Here is a 20,866-nt window from a genome sequence, read left to right on the forward strand (position 1 = left end):
CCCAGTTCACTGCTCGGATACTGAAGTGCCCGCAGATCCGACTAATTCCGACGCCGTATTCTTCTGGATTCGTGATGCGCCTCGGATACCCGAAGATATTTGCGCGGATCCCTCGTTTTTTGATATTTGGAATGTTCGGATTGTTTGTATGTCGGTAGTTGCTTCGAATCCTGACGAATAAATACACGCGGCACGGCATGATCTCATTTCCTGACGAATCCAGCAGATCCGGAATTGCGCATCATAGCAGATACGGAACGTTTCCGATTGGATCCGATACACCTCAGATCAGACAATTCCGGCGCCGTATACGTCTGGATCCTTCATACGTTTCGGGTACAGATACGGAACGTTTCCGAGCAAATTCAGACAATTACCAGGTACACCTCAGATCCGGCAATTCCGACGCCGTATACGTCTGGATCCGTGATGCGCGTCGGATACCTGAGGATATTTGCGCGGATCCTTCGTTTCTAGATATTTGTCAATATGGCAGAGATGTTCGGATTGTTTGTCGGTAGTTGCTTCGGATCCTGACCAACAAATACACACTGCACGGCACGCGGCATGATCTCAGATCCTGACGAATCCAACAGATCCGGAATTGCGCATCATAGCAGATACGGAACGTTTCCGATTGGATCCGATGCACCTCAGATCCGACAATTCCCGCGCCGTATACGTCTGGATCCTTCATATGTTTCGGGTACAGATACGGAACGTTTCCGAGCAAATTCGGACAAATACCAGGAACACCTCAGATCCAGCAATTCTGATGCCGTATACGTCTGGATACGTTTCGGGTACAGATACAATATCTACTCGGATCTTTCATTTTTTTATGTATTTGCCAATATGTTAGAAGTTCAGATTTGCCAATATGTTAGAAGTCATGAGCTGTCTCGGATCCTGACGTGTACGGAACACGGATTCGTGTCGGATATCCAAATTACCCACAAGACACTTCTGGGCGCGACAAACGTTAACGGTTTTCTTTCGGTTAACAGCACAGACAAGAACGGCGTTTCATCACCTTCTGTGCTTAACATGGCATCGCCAGAGTCTACCATGGTCGACCAGTGATTTTTGAGTGACTTGAGAGTCGAAGGGAATTCGGTGTAAACTCAAACGCACGGAATTGCGACGTTGTCTTCTTCGTGCATGCAATATTCGTCGCCCCCCTCCCCCCTTGTAAACGCTGGTAGGGAGTTGATTCATCATTTTGAGGGACTGCCTTTTGGTAAGTACAAATTGAAAAATTCCCGTTTCTAACTAGTTTTGACGTCAGTTATCCTCCTATTGTGGCTTGACATATCATCGCATTCGCATGACCATAAGAATTCTCCAGCCGACCTGCCCTTTTACGGCGTTAGGATCTAGGAAATTTAAAATTTCAATTTGTTCGTTCTTGCCAATGGTCAGCAGACATGTGTGTCTGGTTAACGTTTCAAATACAAAATAGCAAGCAGTGGAGGGAAAGATAATTAAAGATATGGAAGGGAAGAAAATGTCATAAGTATTTGTCCCACAAAGATCCCACAGTTTGTGGATAGTGAACTAGAACTTATAAGGAGGCAGTAGTGTGCCTCAGTGATTATTTCATTCAGTTATAGCTGTGCATGTTTGATCAATATCATATTCAAGTTATAGATGTAAGTTTTACGTAGTCAATTCAACGATGCCCAGATTCATTTTTTTACACATGCGAGTATGTGATATGTTTAATATTTGTCATTGTTTCCATTTATATATACATATCCAGTACAGCATCGGCAGATACTTCCTTCACAAATGCAGCACATATTGTGAGGACCTTGGCTGGGAACAAAGCAATCAACTGTCAGATGCTCAGCTGCTGAGTACCTCAGGCTCCTTTGGTAAGTCCATCATCGGTACACTTCAATGTTAGCTGAGAGAGGCATGATGGATATCCATTGTCCCGTGTTTTTTGTAGCTGCTGTGATGAAACGAAGCCCATGTCAAAATCATGTGACATGTTCCTTAAATACGTGAATTGATATTTATTCATCATTTGGTTTTATCATATAGGAACTGGTTCATCACAAGATGGACTCCAAGCTGAGTCCAACATGCAGATACAGAAGAAATCAGCCTTGCCTGTCCCTTACCAAGAATGCATGGAAGAAGTGAACTCAGATGTAGTCAGAGAATGGGGAGAGGACGATTATACACATGCAGTTCCACGGCATATGCTACTTACGTTTAAAATGTGGCGTGTCATCATGGGAGTTCTTCAGACAGTATAATGTTACTTTCTATTTTCAACCTCTGTATTTGAAATAATTGTATCTGATGGCTTTTAGACGAAGAGCTGGCCACAAATAAGGCTTTTATTACTTTAGTGGAATATTTAGAACATGTAGATAATTTTGGTCCAAGGGCACTATACAGTAGTAAATATTACCACAATGTTGTGATGGTGTTAATTGTAATACATTTCATAATTTTTCAGAACATTGTGCTTGCACAACCCCAATTTACCGACATTAACCTGCATATGCAGTGGTGCTTTGAGTATGTGGATGTCCCTCAGCCTGTCTCAAATGAAATGGATCATTTAGCCACATAGTACTTCCGTATTGTATTGTATTTGATAGTTTTTGAACTTAGAAATACATTATTTTGAGATATGAAATGATACATATGTTACATACAGGCTTTCCCAAACTTCCTGTCATTCAAAATGATGTTTTGGGTATAGTTGAATTAGGAATGCAAGCACTTAGTCGGATCCGTTACGGATTCGTTGTTGGGTCCACCTGTATCCGTCAGTATTCACCATTTTCTTCAAAATACAGAAAAATCCCTGTACGCATCCGTCAGGATCTGTGGCATTTCCGTACAGTGTACGGCTCCGTATTCGTCGAAAATCCCTTACTTTCGGATTCTTCAGGAAATATTCCATATACCGGTGCGGAAATAGTCGGATACGTTACACGAATCCGCATGTATCCGTCAGTATCCGCCAAAAATACAGAAAAATTCCTGTTCGTATCCGTCAGGATCGGTGGCATTTCCGTACAGTGTACGGCTTCGTATTCGTCGAAAATCCCTTACTTTCGGATTCTTCAGGAAATATTCCATATACCGGTGCGGAAATAGTCGGATACGTTACACGAATCCGCATGTATCCGTCAGTATCCGCCAAAATTAAGAAAAATTCCTGTTCGTATCCGTCAGGATCGGTGGCATTTCCGTACAGTGTACGGCTCCGTATTCGTCGAAAATCCCTTACTTTCGGATTCTTCAGGAAATATTCCATATACCGGTGCGGAAATAGTCGGATACCTTACACGAATCCGCATGTATCCGTCAGTATCCGTCAGTATCCGACAAAAATACAGAAAAATCCCGGTACGTATACGCCGGGAAACGAGGCCATTTCGTGCAGTGTGACTTTGAATTCAACGAGGAAAATGATTTGCCATGAGAAAATTAAGGGTTCCATTTGGGAAAACGAAACTCTCCACGCAGACTGACTGTCCTGGCCCTATATTCACCCTATTTTTTCAAACTCCATGATCATAGCCTGGTGGGGGCTAGCTGATTTCTGACTTCGGATGTGTAGTTAAACTGTAATACGGGTTAACGTTAACGTCCCGGTGACTTTTGCAGTTTTGGTATCCAACACTTCAGTCGCAAGAGGGCGCTGTGAGTTGGTCCTAACTCGGGCGAATAAATGTGTGTCAGAATTGATCACTTTGATGAATGCTATTTTTGTAAAGGATGTGTTACGTTACATGCATAAAGTATAAAATGCTGCAATGTATTTTTTCCTGTCAAGTACTCGGACGTCTTCTGGCGATGAATTTGAAAACTGCGCAGCTTTCCAAGGCTTTTAAGAGTTTTATATAGTTGTATGGGTCATTTCCAAAGTCAAGATCAGACTTCTTCAGGGTCAAGTTTGAGAATGCAAGAAAAGTTTTCTTTACGGAAACTTTTAGCTGGATTTCAGCTAAAAAACAGACTCGCCAAAATTCTTCTGAAATGGCATTTTTGAAACGATTAATTGTATCAATTTGAATAAATTGCAATTTGTATGATATTGTTATGCATACAGTTTTAGTCACATTAGTGGAAATGTTGGCAGTGATTCTATGTTCGCGGTTTTCGCGGTGACGTCTCGAATTGAAACTACTGTACTACGGAATTTTTGTTATGTTTTCTGCCCTCCTACCACCTTGTTTTAACCGCGAACACATTTTTCTCCCCTTGGCATTTCACAGCATCATTTTGTGAGTTATTGTACTCCAAATAACGTCCCTTCACTCACGTCCAGTTGGTCCGGCCCAATTAAACCCCGCCCACGTGGCCAAATGTTTACACGAATATTTCCAGCCTCATTTGCATCTCATTAGCATAATAAAGCAGCGGGCAACGACCTGGGACCGAAGCAAAATGGCGTCTCTTGTGACGGAAGACTGCGAGGGGATCTTTAACGATCGCGAAGAGGGAAGCGACGAGGTCGACGGAGCTCCAGCGAGCTACGGGACGAGGGGGATATTCCTCGGGAAGGATGCGGACATCCCGCCGAAGTATTTCCTGCACAAGATCTTCTCCCCTTTCAGCGAGGGAATGCAGAGTTTCCAGCGCCGTTCGGAGAAACCGCCAAAACTCAAGTTGGTACGGTCCGCTTTTATCTTCCTCTTTCCCGCGGTTTTAGCCGGGATTTTGGGGTTTCTAGATCGAAATCTTTACTCTAGATCTGCAGTGTAAGACTTAAAAGACATGATTATACCTAAGTAAAGCTAGAAAACTCGGAAGGTTTGGTAATGTTGGCCTGTGTGAGTATAAAACGCCCTAGCGGATATGTTTTGTGGGAGGGGGGCGAACCCACTTCACACAGCTCTCCCATTTCTGTCCGCTTCAGTAGAGAGCGGGCAGTTTTATTTCCGTGATTCTGATCCCTCGTGGCGGTCTGAAATCCAGATAAAGACCCAGATTTACGCACACAAATACGGCGTGTTGTGAAGGTTCTGTAGCACGCGGTGTCTGTGTGATGTTTAGGTTAGACTTGAGACTGAAACCGTGCCAAGTGTTGGCCCCACAGCTCGGCATGTGGCTGGGTTGTCCCCGTAAGTTCCTTGGGTGGTTCACCGATGTCTGGGCGGCAGCCCGGCGGGGCTATAGTGCGCTGTGTCCCGTTAGTCCTGCCACGGCGTGTCGGTGTGTTGTTCCGCAAATCCTCCGTCTATGTACCGATGTGTACAGGCATGGCATCGGGCCTGTACATGACTAGGTCCCGTGATTTTTTTTTTTCACTGCATTTGTCGGTGTCTACAAGTCAACCTGGCCGGCCCATGCCCGTAGATTTTCCCAGACATTTCCCGGGTTTTCAAAATAAAGCTAGGCGGGTTTGTGTCGATGTCGAGCCCGTAGGTTTCCCCGGATGTTTGCCGATGTCTACACGGCAGCCCGTCGGGCCTGTGTGTACACTGCCCCCGCGGAGCCCCAGGTTGGGTTACCGCAAAACCGCAGGGGACCAAACACTAACCACAGCGTGAAATCCTAATTACTGCAGTCAGCACTGACACCTTTCAATCAGTCAATCAATCATCAACCAATCAATCAATCTTTCTTTATTTTTGTGCACATCTACAACCGTTAACCCCAAATCCCTAAAACCAGCACTATACACTATACAGTCATATGTTTAAAGACATTCTAAATTTAAACCTTAGATAGAGCGACAGTCAAGTTGTTCAGTATGCTCTAGTAATGATGTACCTGGTAACAATGATACATATTTTCGAGAAGACTGGAAAAGAGCTAAACTCACACCATCTTTGTTGTTGATTCAATGCAAAGTTACTGTCAACACCTGATTGTCACTCGCCTAAAATGAATTTCGAACCTAGACAAACAATATTCAGAAGAACTTAAGTGACACAATTAAACAGATTTGTACAATAAAACCTTGAAATAAAATTGATTTTACATGTATATAATGTGAATTTCAACCATCTAACTTCTAAGTTTTAAGTTTGTTAAAGACCAAAATAGTAAGTTCAGCAGCCAAGCACAAGGTCAATTACAGGAATCAATCAAGGGCAGGATGTTCATTCAGCATTTTGAAGGTCACATCATGAACTTGACCTTTGCAAGAAAGGGCAGGTTTAAAGGAGAATCAGATTACACACATCCTTATCTCTGGGATCTCAGGTTTCAACTCTGAGACTTCAGCAGATTTTGTGGGTGTGGTCTTAGAGATGCCCCAGTAAGATTTGTAAGCTTCCTTTCTTTACTTTACTAGGCTACTGTAGTACAGGGTGGGATGTTATAGTGCATTAGGATGTACTGTACGCCTTGTGAATGAAGCATTTTTTCTGGTTTGTCTCTGCATGCATTTGTCTAGTCTCTACCAGACTAACAGCGTCGGCTATAGAGAGAACATTTGCCGGGGGACTTTGGCCATGGAGGCAGTGGCCATGGAGGATAACATTTCCAGGGTTGCATATTTGACCCTCTCTCCGTAGCCTACTCCCTTCATACAATAGACTCTATTTGTACTCTCCAAGCAGAGGTTGAATGGGCAGATCGTCATAGTTTTATCATATGCCGTCATTTTTTGTCGCTAGCCCATGGGTGACGATCTGCCCATTCAACCTCTGCTTGGAGAGTATCTATTTGGCCAATTTCTACTATTTTCCCAGCGACCCGCAGAGACTGGTGGAGGCTAGCATTTGTCTGTGTGTGCATGTTTATGTGTGTGTGTGTCTGTGAGTGTGTCTGTGTGCTTCCATGTCTTAACATTGTTTGTGTCCTATTTTTAGATGCTATGTTGTGTGAAAATTAAGACTGACAGGCTTTCCACCTCACAGTCACATTTGCCCAGAAGGCTACAATTATAGCATCCAGTGAGTTGAGTGACCATCCCTAATTATGTGGCTGATTGTCCAGTAACACTTTATCATAGCTCTGTGTGTGAACAATGCTCAATAGTAATCTGTGACAGTGTTCTCGCCAGGCTTTTTCAGAATAGTGGCCCCTGATGCTATGATCTGGACCCCTGATACTGTGACCTGACCCCGATGCTGTGTTTCAATGAGCATAGGAGTGTTTTTTCTGGGAAGAACCTTCATAAGTCTTATAAAAAGCTTTAGAATGAGAATGTGACAGAGGAGAAACTTATCTTCACAAAATTTGTCCCTCAAAATGCAGGAAATAGTGTCTTATTTGGTTATGAATTTCTAAATTTTGAGCAGGAAGATGCCAGACTCCCAACCGTTATCATGTCTTTGGCACTCTGCGAGTGACTTGGGCCTCGCAAAGTTGGCCTTCTGTACCTGACCCCTATGCTGTGAAAAAATCCTGGTGAGAACACTGTGTGATGAGCAGCCCATCTTCCATTCAGGGACAATTCATCATATGTCATATTGCTAGTTCTCATAAGTAGGTGAATGTTTGCCAATTGTAAAACTTAGATAATAAGATGGCACATTGGAAGGTCTACATCTGAACTTTGCATGGATGTACATGTGATTTGCAAGGGCCGCTTCAATGCCTTGTCAAAATTGTGTTGCTTCTTGTTTCGGACATAATTTATACACAAGCTTGCTAGCTGCTTTATGATTATACAGAGGTGAATATCCAAATGACAGGCAGTTTCAGGCAGGTAGCAGGTTGAAAAAACTTGTGTGTTCAGAATCAGAAATCAAAGATTACAAATTGACATATTTTTTCAACCTTTCTGTTCAACCAAGAATAAAATGTTTAAAGGCTGCAGAAACTTTGAGATTATCGCAAAGATTCCCATTAAAACAGTTATTCTGAATTTTTTTCAGGTTGACTTCTGGTGTTTTTTCCCATTGAAATCTAAAAGTAAAACATGTACATTCCCTTGTTGTACAGAGATCATTGTTCCCACCCAGTCAATTAAACACACATCAAGCCCCCAGACAAAAGGACTTCAGAACGACATGAGAAGAGAGGTTGTTGGTTATTGTGCAGTTCAGTTGAACCGTAAGGTAGCCGGCCAGTCTATGGTTCATACCTGGGTACTGTAACTAGTTATAAGTTTGTGAGGATTTGATTTCATGGTAGAGAGAAAATATACCAATCACAGTGGTTCTAAGTTTGTGTGGTTGAAACAAAGGGGTGGACAGAACAGCCATTTTCACTGTGGTGTTGAGGTCAAGGTCAAAACAAAAACTGCAAACATAAAAACACCTCAAAAACTTCTGCATTTACAGCAGTTGTCTTGACTTACTTTACTTGGAAAGTACATGTAGTTACACTGTTACTGTAGTTGGTTTTCAAATTATAATCTAAAATGTGAATAAAACTACAGGACTTTAAAAATGCCCAACATACAATTGTCACAATGTCAGCAGAAATTGAGATTATATTGCACTTTCCTGTATAGAGTCATTGTGACCAAGTAGTAATTTTGCAGAGAAAATAGATTGATAGACTCTGTGTTACAATTGCTTATTCTATGTGGTGAAAGACAGAAGTTTATCAAGTATGTAGTGTTTACAAACAATATACATGTACCTAACAAACTGACCTATGATAGTATTAGATATTACAGATGTCAGTGGTGAGATACATGAATGTTATGTTAAAAGACATGGAAAGATTAGTAGAATCAGGAGTAAAGAGCATAGCATACAAAAGTTGCCAGATATGATCACAAAGACACTTATTTTAAAGTTAAGAGCACAGCATACTGAATAGTCCCCAGATATGATCACAAAATCACGTTTCTTTATAGTTAAGAGCATGTAGCATACCAAATAGTCGCCAGATATGATCACAAAAACACGTTGCTTTAATCACGCTGTCTGGTCGATAGCGCCACGGCAACGGAGAGCTGAGGGGATTTGATGAAAGGGCATAAAACACATTTCCCTTCACAGTCGGCTGGATTACCGCTGATGGCTCAGATATCCAGTCGGGGGCCGCGGGAAGTTGTTTCCCAGGTTCTCAGACCTGTAGATGTATAGGGTAAGATCTAATAAAACTAAAAAGGTAAAGCAGTCATCTATTTTATCTATTTATGGAATTTTCAGACAGCTTGGTAGCCCATTCAATTTTGGCAAACTGATTTTCAATGGGGCCCAGAATACAACATAGTAAAATCATAAGTATAACAAAGAAAATAAACTTATGACAAAACTGTGACATACGTTACAGAGGATTGTTGAGACACAAGTAATCATAACAAAAAACATTATAAGAAAAACAAATCGAAATTGTTATCCGTTCATCCTGAATTGAGGTGAAGCATGATGCTTTTTCACGTAGCTAGTAGTAGTGCAATGCGGCTTCGCTACGGCTCGTGTTTTTGGCCAATCACACTGGGTCACCCCTACTCTTCTCGATAAGTGTGTTGGGTTCTTTTACGTGCAGAGGTTTGACGCTTGAGGCTTATGCCTGAAACTCCCTCATACACCGGGCCAGCCATATGAAATGACAAATGCAAACCCTTACAAGTACAACGTAGGTTAAAAAGAGGAGGAGGAGTTGTTAGATCCATCACACAGGGAAGGACCCCACTCTTTTTGATAAGTGTGGTGGGTTCTTGAATGTGCTCGAGGTGTGGCTCTCCTGAAACACAGGATTTCCATTTAATGTCCTATCCGAGGTACTCATTTTCACCTGAGAGAAGTGAGGAAATTCATGTGCCTATCCCAATAGCACAGCATCAACGGTATCGTCAACGGGGCATGTCAAGGGATTCGAACCAGGATCTCTGGGCCAAACACCCAACCATTACACCATAGCAGCGCCACGCCGGATAAGTAACAGAAGCACAGGTCTACAAACACCTGCTAGTTGCCATGCCAGACAATAACATCTTCAGACAATGGGAGACATTGAGAAAATGTTTACAGTGCAATATGAAAGTTATAATGATGATTACATTCCAGTCCTCCATAGTCCCAGACATTACCAACAATAATGATGGTACAGTCAAATAGATCATGTTCTAATCATTAGGCCTCTTTAATTCATTTCCTTGGTTCTGACTTCTCATACACATTTTAATGCAATTAAGAAGTATTAGGTACTGTCACTATTGACTAAGGCCACACCAATTTAATTTCTTGGTTAACAGAATTTTAAAAAAAATGCTAGATTGGAAAATCAACATGAAAACAGACTCTCTGAGGAAACTTTGGTGCACACAGTTTCAGGGAGTGAACAGGGTCAGATGCAAGTTTTCACACCGGCCTTCTGTTTTAATGATGTCCTCCTGCTAAAAAAATCTGTTAACCAAGAAATTAAATTTGTGTGGCCGAATGGAGATTGTTCAAATAAACATAAACAAAAAATTACAGTGAGTTCCAAGGCCAGGGCATACTTTCGTGTTGATCTTCCAGTTAAGCACTACAGTCAAAACTATACAACTGTACGAGTGACCATCTCTACGAAGGGAAGCATGTTGGCAGAACGTAATGCGCATACGGTAATTAGCCTGCTATTAAACCTATTATTATAGCTGCCGAATCTCTTTTGTTCTCTTTGGTCAATGTTGCATCGGAGTAACAGCCATGGCATAGGAACTAAGATATGTTTCAGAACACAACTAAATGAACCTATATACGATATATTAACCTTAAATACACAAACATGACCATAAAAGCTTACGTTCTGCCGACATGCTGCAAAGGGACCACCTGGCCAGTGACCATTGTGACCACTACTTGCTGGCCCCTTAGATAAATCTTCCCATTGACGCAAGCATTAAGAATCCTGTCAATAGTGACCACCTGCCCACACAGACCAGATTTCATCGGACCCCTGGGTGGTCTTCTTGGGCAGGTTTGACTGAATTTTTAGATTCCATGAACCAGGCAATGGTATTTGTGTGTCCTCGTGTTGCCATAATCATGTTTCCTGTGGTTATTAATAATGCATGGCTTATTCCATCTCCGATCCATGTGTACGGCCTAGAGGTCACGATATGGCATGAGAGAGGGATGTGGCAGGCAAATTGAATTTGTTTTAGGAGATCACACATTTGAAATGTAGTTTGTTTAAGGTGGCAGTACACAGTATTTGTCCGCGACCCCCGGGGTCTATGACGCGGGGTAAGAAAATAGTGCGCACTAAATCGTGGACCGCATGTATACACTTGAACGTGAAAGCCAGCGAGGCATGAACTTTACTGAATGATAGCATAATAAGTCGGCATTTCGATCGTATGAGTAAGATTGTGAAGCTTGCCGATTCGGTGTATACATGCGCGTGACCTTTGCAGCAGCCAGCCTGGGTGAGTCGGCTGCAGTTCGTATGACCTCGCATGACCCCATTCCAAAGAGGGCGCCAGAACGTAAAAAAAACACAACTTTTTTTTGTTTTCAGTTATATTGTAGAATGTACCCTCAATTTAAACATATCCGTTTGTCGTGCTTCAGAAATGCACCGTACTATATTTTTTTCGGCGTCGACCTCAGTCAGTTTGTGGTCCTTAACTATAGAAATCCCCATAGGCGAAATACTGTGTTCTGCCACCTTAATCTAAAGTTTAAAGAGTTTGCTTTTTTTTTTTAAACTCTGATTTGCGAAAAGGCAATCAACTGTTTATTTTAAGTACAGAATGTTATATATATAGGTAATAATTGTATAGAAAGACTAAAACTAACGAAGCTAAAAATTGGGTTTCTTGAAACCTCTTTACCTGTAATGTTTGTGTGTTGTTTTTTTTAACAGCTCTACAGAGACTGGGCCATACCATGTCGCCCACAGTAACAGGGGAGGGTAGGTTGGGGCTGGTGTGTTTGGGGCCCATGGGAACGGCTGATTGAAAGAGGACCATGTATATGATTCTCCCCCATAACGACAGTGTGTTCTTCCACTACAGCTTCACAAAGACTGGGGCCATACCATGTTACCAACAGTAATAGGGGAGGGCAGGTAGAGGTTGTACTTAGAGCCATTGGGAGCCCCTGACTGTGAGGACCATGTGATTGCCCCCCTTACCATGGTGTGTTGTTCCACTACAGATTCACAAAGACTGGGGCCATACCATGTTATCAACAGTAATAGGGGAGGGCAGGTAGAGGTTGTACTTAGAGCCATTGGGAGCCCCTGACTGTGAGGACCATGTGATTGCCCCCCTTACCATGGTGTGTTGTTCCACTACAGATTCACAAAGACTGGGGCCATACCATGTTATCAACAGTAATAGGGGAGGGCAGGTAGAGGTTGTTGTTCTTGGAGCCCCTGACTGAAAGAGGACCATGTGATTGCCCCCCTGTAACAATAGTGTTTTGTTCCACTACAGGTTCACAAAGACTGGGGCCATACCATGTCTGCCACGGTAACGGGGGAGGGCAGGCTGGGGCTGGTGTGCTTGGAGCCATTGGGGCCCCTGACTCTGAATGAGGACCATGCCAAGAAGGTCTCAGAAACCATCATGAGCCAGGCCAAGGATGTACAGTGTGAACCAATCAGGTGAGCTATAACATCATACATGAACCAATCAAATGAGCTGTAACATCATACATGACCCAATCAAGGGAGCCCTATCATCATAATTCATATACAGATATATGTCATACCTGGACCGTGATAATGTACAATACGGGTGTTCTGTCTATTTTGGGCAATATTACTAGACTGTATATTGTATGAAAAAGAGCGTCAGGCTCTGTTCAAATCAATTCAGCTTGACAAGAGATGTAAGACAATATCAAAGCGGGATACTTTTAGATACTTTAAGTCATGCACAAATGTTTATGTAATGGACGAAGTATGTAATTATGTCGCCATGTGTTTTAAAAAGAGATAAGCCACTAGAACTTAGGTATACGGTAACGTAGTACATTGGTATAGTGTTTAGTATTGTATTAGACGTTAACCTTATCATTATTATTTTATCATCTCAATTACTTCTAATTCTACTTATACCAAAGTATCATTCAAACGCACTTCATGTGGACCAAGTACTGGATTTGGACATTGGAATTGACGCTGTTACAATTTTTTGTTCAAAGCACTAAATTTTCTAAACTTCTAGTGCATTTTCCATTGAAATGTGTTTTTTTGTGTGTGTATATAACACTGTATTCCGCATCACCCTTGGTCCCAGCCCTCATGCGGGTTAGATCGCCTAACTGTAACAGCTGAATATGCGTATTATGTATGTATACATGTATGCACCAATCAGGTAATCCAAAACATAATACAGTTTAGATTTACTTGCCATTACCAGATGAAAGTCCTTGAGTACAATCGTTGTCCTTTCTGCCCCCCTCCCCCAGGTGGAACCCCACCAACCTGCTGTACCTGTTCAAGGACAACGAGGCCTACCTTGACCTTGGGAAGGCCTTCAGCAACGGGCAGCTGGATGAGGTCATGGGGTTCAAGGTCGTCAAGATAGAGCGTGAGTCCGACAGGAACTAGAAATTATCTTTGCAGAGACTTGTGCTTGAGTTCTTTTGTTAGATTTACTCTTAGATTGCCTCACATTCAGTATCTAGTATTGTGTAACTGTAATAGTTGCTCTTTCATCCCAAGGGACAGAAGTATTGTTTGGGGCTTGTCTGTTGCCAACCTTTTTGCAAAGCAGTTTGGGTAAAGGGGGTGAAGTGTGCCATCTCTTATTGCTTTGTTGAAACTCGGATGTCTAATCAACATCAGTATACTATAGAGAGCTGTTTAGGTGTTAAAAGTTGAAACATAAGATTTGTTTATCAATATCCCTAAAACAGCTTTCTAAGTTATAAAGCCTATAGCTCTACAGGGCCTTTTTTTCTGCATACCTGCCCTGGTGTACAATGTAGGTAACATGCAAATTTACCTGCACTGCTCATGTACTTGTAGCTGGTACCTGGGCTGGTGAAGGTGAAGGTACATGTAAACGTGAGAAATACATGTACCTGCTCACTCCAGTTGTACCTAGATATTTCCAGCCCAGCTATGTTTTTCTGTTGAAGCGTTACAGTCCGATAATCTGAGCGTGTTGTCCCCCCCTCCCAGCTGCCATGTTTGTGAACCCGCCCAAGTGTCTGGTGGAGGTGGAGACGGCTGCAGGGCAGGGTGAGGATCTACAGGGGGCGCTGCTACATGTCATTGCCCCATTCTCAGGTCTGTTGGGTTTACCTTTAGGTGTTTTTTTTTGTGTGTTTGTTTTTGCATGTCTGTCTGCATATTATTTTCATCTAGGTTTGTGATTTTGTGTGTGCATATTTGTGTGTTTGTTAGGGGTGGATACCGGTTCGGCTCGATCAGGTTCGAGTTCAGGTTCAGGTCCAGAGGTTTAGGTTAAGGTCCGGACCTGAACCTAAACCTGATCCTGTCTAGATGATATCTTACTCTTAATAATCTTACATTTTATCAACCCAATTTCAATGTTAACCTTATTTTTGATGCCTTCTTTGTCAATACAGAGAGGAGACACAGAGCACTAACAGGCAGATAGAAGATACAAGACACTTTCATTTTCAACAAACATCTTTGATCAGAGATCTCAAAAAGTCAACTAAACAAAAAATCACTCCAGACTAACTTTTAGACCTAGGAGCACTGTGCTCCTAACTCAAAAAAGTTAGGAGCACCAGCAAAAATCTAGGAGCACCACTACAAAAAGTTGGAAGAACAAGCAAAAGTCTTGGCCATACCAAATAATACTCCTATTAACAACCGGGAATAAAAATTTGAATAGATCATAAAAGATAAAAGCCTACATTGATGCTGCAGAACAATTGGCAATTCAAGTTATTCAATACCTTCCTGCATACTAAATGATACTAGTATGAGGGATTTTTAGAAAAATTGGGCATAGGTTCCCCGGCTGGCCCCAATCCGGGGGCCACGGTGCCTCAAGTTCAACAAGTTGAAAAATACACAATGGCATTTTTACTTGGAACAAGGCAAGTAATGATTCACATAACCTTGAATGATAAATAAATAGATAACTCTAAAATGTATCTATTGGTTTCATGACCAAAACAAATAAAGTCACATTCCATAATTTGAAACTTTTCTGCTGCCATCAAGTTCAACATTTTTACAGGCATTTTTTTCACCCCCACCCTCTGCCTACAAATAATCCAAAATACTTTAATATCCTTGAAATTCTTGCTCAATAGGATCAAAAATTATCTGTTTGTTCGGTTCCTTTGAAACGCACAGTTCAAACTTCGCGCGTCAGGACCGCGGCGCCGCCATCCAATGACAGGCCGACGGCATGGAGAAAGCTTTGTAATTCAAGGCTGTAGATTCTAGACCGCAGCAGAATGAAAGTAGCACCATAATGACGGGCAGATCATGAGTTTTGAAATGATATCGGTGACAAAGGGAAAATTTAATATTTTTTGGGGATAAAACTCCACTTGAATTGATTCATCGATTTTTGATCGTAAAAATTATCACTTGAACAGGTGAAAAATGACCGCAGGAAACAGGCCTTGCATTCTGCTGCGGTCTACAATCATCATGGCGGCGGTCCTGAACGCAGAGCGCACGGCTAGCGCTTTACTTTCATCGGCAAATTTCTGGCGTTTGAAACATTTTACAAATCAAACAAATACATCACAAAAGAGAGAAACTTATATCCTTTATTTCTATGGGTAACTTTGCCACTAGGAACGGATAGTTTTTGTACCGCGGGTGTGGGAACATGATAGAAAATTCACCTACGGTAGCGTTGGAATACCTAAATATTTTCAGCTTACCGCTAAGTTCTGCAGCCATTATCCTGGCGCAGATCGTAATTTTTGATTGTCGCACCGTGCGACCGTGATTTTAAATCTAGTTGCATTCTCAAAAAAAACTGGTCCCATGTGCGACTCACACAGTCGCACTCACGAGCGCTGCCGGGCGGGCGGCGGCACTCTCAGACTCGGAAAAAAAATATTTGTTGCATTACATGTTACTTTGTTTTGACTTCCGGGTCCAAAAAACCGGTTCACGACATTCGGTTTTTTTGAACCGGTTACCGCATGTTTTTCCGGTCCAAACCGGTCCAGTCGAACCGATATCCACCCCTAGTGTTTGTGTGTGTGTGTGATGAGCATATGTCTTTGTGTTGTCTGTGTATCTTTGTGTGTATCCGTCTGTTTGTAGTTTAGGATTCATAAGAGCTTGTTGATTGACATGGAGTAAAATGTGAGAATAACCTTTATTTGATATCCCAAATCTTAAGGGCTTGCTGAATTTGAAATGCCACAATGTTCCGACGGAATCTGAGTCGGAGTACAAATCTTGTTTTTTTCCAAGCAGGTTTGATGAAAAAAGTGAGAAAAAAAGATAATTTTTTGGTCCAAAATTTACATTTTACTATGGTTTCTACCCTTAATAAAGGGACAACGGAAAATACCAATAAATACATCGGAAAGCAGCAGAAAACCGCATTTCGGCGGTATGATTACATTTTCCGTCCTACTTTTCTTGGCGGAATTGTAGCCTGTTGACCTGAGGGTGTCTGCCTACATACGAAATCGTAAAAAAAACTCCGGTCCGAGACCATAATTTTAAAATGTTTCATGGTGCTATTTACATTTGTGATTTTGACATTTCTGATAGGATAAGAAAACTATAGGATGATCTATATCCATTCAGGGATAATGTAAATCATGCATTGAATCATCATTATTACCTAAGGAGGAACCCCTCCCTTGACGAACTCCTGTCTTTTCTCACAGCTCTTGGCTTGAACAAGTTTATGAATAAACAATATAAAAAACAATCTGGACTTTTCCACAGGTGCATTCCCCTTCCTGACCGTGAGAGAGGCCAACTCCACAGACAACGGCGCCGCCACGAGCAACAACCGCGAGGACGGACCTCCGGCGAAGAACCGGCGAACAGAGGACGTCGTACCGCCGATCTCCCTCACCCTCTCCTTCCCCGGAAATATGCAATCCCGCGCTACTCAGGTCAACGAGAGGCTTGCGTCGTCATGGAGACGGGTGAACTTTCCCGACCAGACGGAGACTGACCCAGCGTTTTATGTCGACGAACGCGGCAGGCTTCCCGCGGTCGGGGTCGCCACGGGAGCGCCCGCGGCGGGCGTGAAGCTGTCCGTTTTCGTGCAGGACGAGGCAAAGTTTGCGGAGATGGCGGGATTCTACGCGAAAGTCCTTGGGACGGACGCCATGGAGAGGGTCACGAAGGAAGGTCAGTCCAAGGTCAGCATGTACCCGCTGTCGCCGCGGGCGGAGTTTTACGTGATTCGGCAGCCGGCGCTGAATCTGAGGACGGCTTCGAACTTGACCCTGTACTTCCAGGTGTCGGGTTTCACGCTGCCGGGGAGGCGGGTCGGAGACGACCACATGGAACTGACCGACCCCGAGGGAAACAAGGTCGTGTTGTTCACAGTCGGGAAGTAGTAGAGAGGGAGCAAACCAATAAACTCTTTTGAGGGGGAGGGAGAAAGCAAGACCAAGGGAGGAACGCAGGAAAATGTTAAGAGGATTTTGAGAAACAAATTTAAGGAAGCAATGTGAGAGACTCTTAAGAGGGGAGATTAAAGAGGACCAAGAGAGTGCAACACCAAATTGCTGAGACAACCACACGCAGAACAGCCGGACCAAGAAAGGAACAGTCATGCTTTTTTACAGTAGTAGTAGTAAGTTGGGAGCAAGACAACTATATGTTGTAAGGGGGAGGGAGGGAAAACACTGATGACCAAACAAACTACCTTGTAGCAAACTAGCCAAGTTCGGAGGGGGGGGGGGGGTCTCGGAGATTAGTAGTTGTCTATTACTGTGTCAAGTGTGTATACATAGTTTTAGTTACCATGATGATCATGGTTTTTAGTGCAATTAGGGATTTTTATGATATTTTTAAGAACAATCACATTGTTAGTGTAATTAAGATGATATCTTCAACCATGCAACTTTGGATGTATTTTTTAATTCTATTTTGTAAAATCAAACATCGCATTGTAGAAACTTTTTTCTGTTAAACTAGGATCTTATTTTTCCATTATGCAAAAGACACCTTTATGCAAACTCTACTGATGAGCCTTCAAGTAGGAAGACTCTATGTAAGCTGGCAGCAGAGTACATTGTCAAATTTGCCTGAACTGTAAGGCAGGTGTTTGGATATGGAGGATCATCATATGCAGGTAAACTTGGAGCTGTGCAGGTATTTTTTATGTCTACCTGTACTGGTTTTATAATTGTTCAACTTTGTGGACTTTTTATTTCTTTTCTGCTGCCAACTGTGAAATATTAGATACAGATTTGGAAGCTTTCCTAAAATGTTACCAGTTTAAGGTATGGTTTCTAAGATATATTTTTTTCCTAAGAGAAGAGCAGGTAAACATGCCTTCTTGCAAGTAATTTGGCTTGCAGAAAAGAATACTATATTGATGCCCTGCAATTGAAGTATTGTATGTAGGAAAGTCTCCTTTTTTAAATGAAGTTTAGTTTTTCTTGTTTAAGATGACGTCACGAATTGAAAGTAAAACTTCATAACTTCGTGTTTTTGTGTGATGTGGCAGCTATGGCGAGTTCAAGCCACGAGAATTCATTTTTTTTAGGTTTTAGACATTCTGATGTAAGAATTCAGCAAGAAGCCAATATGAAAACAGTGGGCTGGGAAGAAAACTTAAATCTGACTCCCTAAAACTGTGTGTACTAAGGACTTTCTCTCATACTCTGTCAGTATCAAAATATTCAAACTCAGCATTTTTTTTTCAAATTTAAGACACAGATATTAATCTGATGCAGCCTAACCTAAAAAAAATGGTCCAAATTAAGTTAGACTTTTTGCAAACTTGCCATGAACTTATTTTGCAGCATTAACTTTGTACAGTACCAAGTTTGTGCAATTTTACATGTCCCTACTTTGATCCTGGCAGGGATTTCAACAACGCCATTTGGTACAAAATTGGCCAAGGATGTGCACTAGAGCACTAGCCATGCTTGTATGGGTCTAGCACACATTCTTGACCAACTTTCTACCAAATGGCTTTATCCAAATTCCACCCAGTGTTGGAAATACTTTGGAAGTTTGCAGTGATTGGATGATCTGACATTACTTCCAAATGTCTGGCCAAGTTGATTGATATGGAGTCAGATTTCAAGTTCTGCAATACAAGCAAACCAGAAAACTAGCGTCGTGTAATTACGTAAAGGGGAAGAGCACAGAAACGTAGTCGCTTGTAACTTGTGTTTTTGGCAACACCCAAAGGGGCAGAGCTTTTTCTATTCCCTCAGATGTACAGAGTATATGGTAGTAGTGTAAGATACCATGTATATAATGGGACATGAGAACAGATGTGCTTGTTAAAGATAGACTTGTGCTTTTTTTACAATACGATGACACACCGTAAGACGGAGTACTAGTAGCAAGGGAAGAGTCTCTTGTCGAAAATGCAAATTGTTAGCAGAAAATGTCTTCTTGTATTACAACTGGACCTGTTGGGAAGTAATGTGCAGACTTATGAGATGGCCCTGTGATATAACATCAACTTCACTTATTCCGTTGGGTAGCCAAAGACTGCCACATTAAACAAAATGGGAGAATTTGCAAAGATCTCCTTGTGCAGCATCAGTAAGATATGAGGAATTCACACTTCAGGTGTTCAAGACGTTCTTGAGAAAACCTTGATAATATTATTTCTTTATGTGGCAGTTTTAAAGTACCTTGCAGAATTGAGAGTTGATGTTAAACTTTGAAGCTGTAACTTTGTATCATTTTGTTCGAGACCTATGTAGCTTGTAAGAAAGCATTTCCTTGTGAGATATAATTTTTCTCTGTCTATATCTAGTTCAAAACAGCAGCTCTGATGTTCATATTAAGTAGCAGGTAAAATTCATGTTTGTTTCTATTTTTTCATGCAATAGAAATTGCAATAGGAGCTTTTGTTAGAATGTATGAAGTTTCTCTGATGTATTGTGTAAAGTTGAGTGAGGGAGTCACTGGAAAGAATAAGTTACATTCCTTGATTTATACTTAGCAGCAGATTTCAACTGATGAACGCAGAGAGGTACGTAGTGACAAATGATAATGTTTGAAAAAACAATGGGTTTAGCACCTGTTTCAGAATGCCCTAAAACAAACTTTTTTAAGGATTTTGGGCGAAATTTGTAGCACAAACATGAAAATTCACCAACAGTGGATCACGGCATTAAGTACTTTTAAGTGTGAAAATTGTAAATAAGCAAGCCCTAGCCTTTTCTGTCACTTTGTAGATTTTGTATTTCATTTTCATATGATAGTTTAGAACGTGTGTTTCATAGACGAAATTTTGTTGACACTTCCATTTTTGCACAGTCGTACATGTATGTATGTCATGAATTAGAAATGTAAAAAATTGCTGTTTTTTCTACACCAGAATAGGAACTGGAAGGACCATGAAGTGTGTTTAGTGTTAGTTGGAGTCTCAGACTGTACAATAAACACTGTACAATATTCCTACATCGGTGAGCATCGTGTCTAATGCTTTTAGTTGGAAGCTCTGTCTTTCAGTTAAGGGGGGGGGGGGGGGGGGGGTTCTCCCGTACTGATATAAAAGTGTTAACAGAATGCAATATCAACATAACATAATCACCATGAACATGATATCAAACAGTAGAGAATGCATGCCATTTTTGTGAAGACTTGAAGAAGGAACCACCCTGTTTTACTGTACAATGTAAAACTGAAATGTGCCTACTAGGAATAATCTCTAACCAGGTGTTGGCAGACTAAAACGTTACGTAACTGGGAGGCAGAAACGATTTTTTTCTCCTAACATCTGCTTGTACGAGACTATTCCCACCAAACATCACGGGTTAGTATAGGTTGAACATATGACTAAACATCCAGAGAATGGTATAGCGAATGGTAGATTCTTCATTTTCATTTCTTTTTCACTTAGCAATTGATTATGGCATTATCATCATTTTCCTTCTTTTGTAATTTACGACATATATTTGATCAGTTTGCAGCTGCTGTA

At 41.7% G+C, this 20,866-nt stretch overlaps 1 protein-coding gene and 1 long non-coding RNA gene across 2 annotated transcripts; both read left to right on the top strand.

The window, feature by feature from the left end:
- Positions 1-194: 194 nt before the first annotated feature.
- LOC136441698 (uncharacterized) lies at positions 195-2,475 on the top strand. The gene is made up of 2 exons (XR_010756912.1): positions 195-1,877; positions 2,050-2,475. It is a non-coding gene; the product is annotated as an uncharacterized lncRNA (long non-coding RNA).
- Positions 2,476-4,365: 1,890 nt separating this feature from the next.
- On the top strand, positions 4,366-19,857 carry LOC136441674 (uncharacterized). The gene is made up of 5 exons (XM_066438109.1): positions 4,366-4,644; positions 12,257-12,426; positions 13,236-13,357; positions 13,954-14,061; positions 16,681-19,857. The coding sequence occupies exons 1-5, from the start codon at positions 4,420-4,422 to the stop codon at positions 17,304-17,306; spliced, it is 1,251 nt and encodes a 416-aa protein (XP_066294206.1). The 5' UTR covers positions 4,366-4,419; the 3' UTR covers positions 17,307-19,857.
- Positions 19,858-20,866: the final 1,009 nt, after the last annotated feature.

Source organism: Branchiostoma lanceolatum, chromosome 9 (assembly GCF_035083965.1).
Source record: "Branchiostoma lanceolatum isolate klBraLanc5 chromosome 9, klBraLanc5.hap2, whole genome shotgun sequence".
Classification (NCBI taxonomy): domain Eukaryota; kingdom Metazoa; phylum Chordata; class Leptocardii; order Amphioxiformes; family Branchiostomatidae; genus Branchiostoma; species Branchiostoma lanceolatum.

Bases quoted from the DNA above. Each gene is read 5' to 3' on its own strand.
- LOC136441674 (XM_066438109.1), top strand. From the start codon at position 4,420: ATGGCGTCTCTTGTGACGGAAGACTGCGAGGGGATCTTTAACGATCGC. The intron at 12,427-13,235 runs GTGAGCTATAAC...CCCCTCCCCCAG, and splicing joins GTACAGTGTGAACCAATCAG to GTGGAACCCCACCAACCTGC. The intron at 14,062-16,680 runs GTCTGTTGGGTT...ACTTTTCCACAG, and splicing joins TGTCATTGCCCCATTCTCAG to GTGCATTCCCCTTCCTGACC.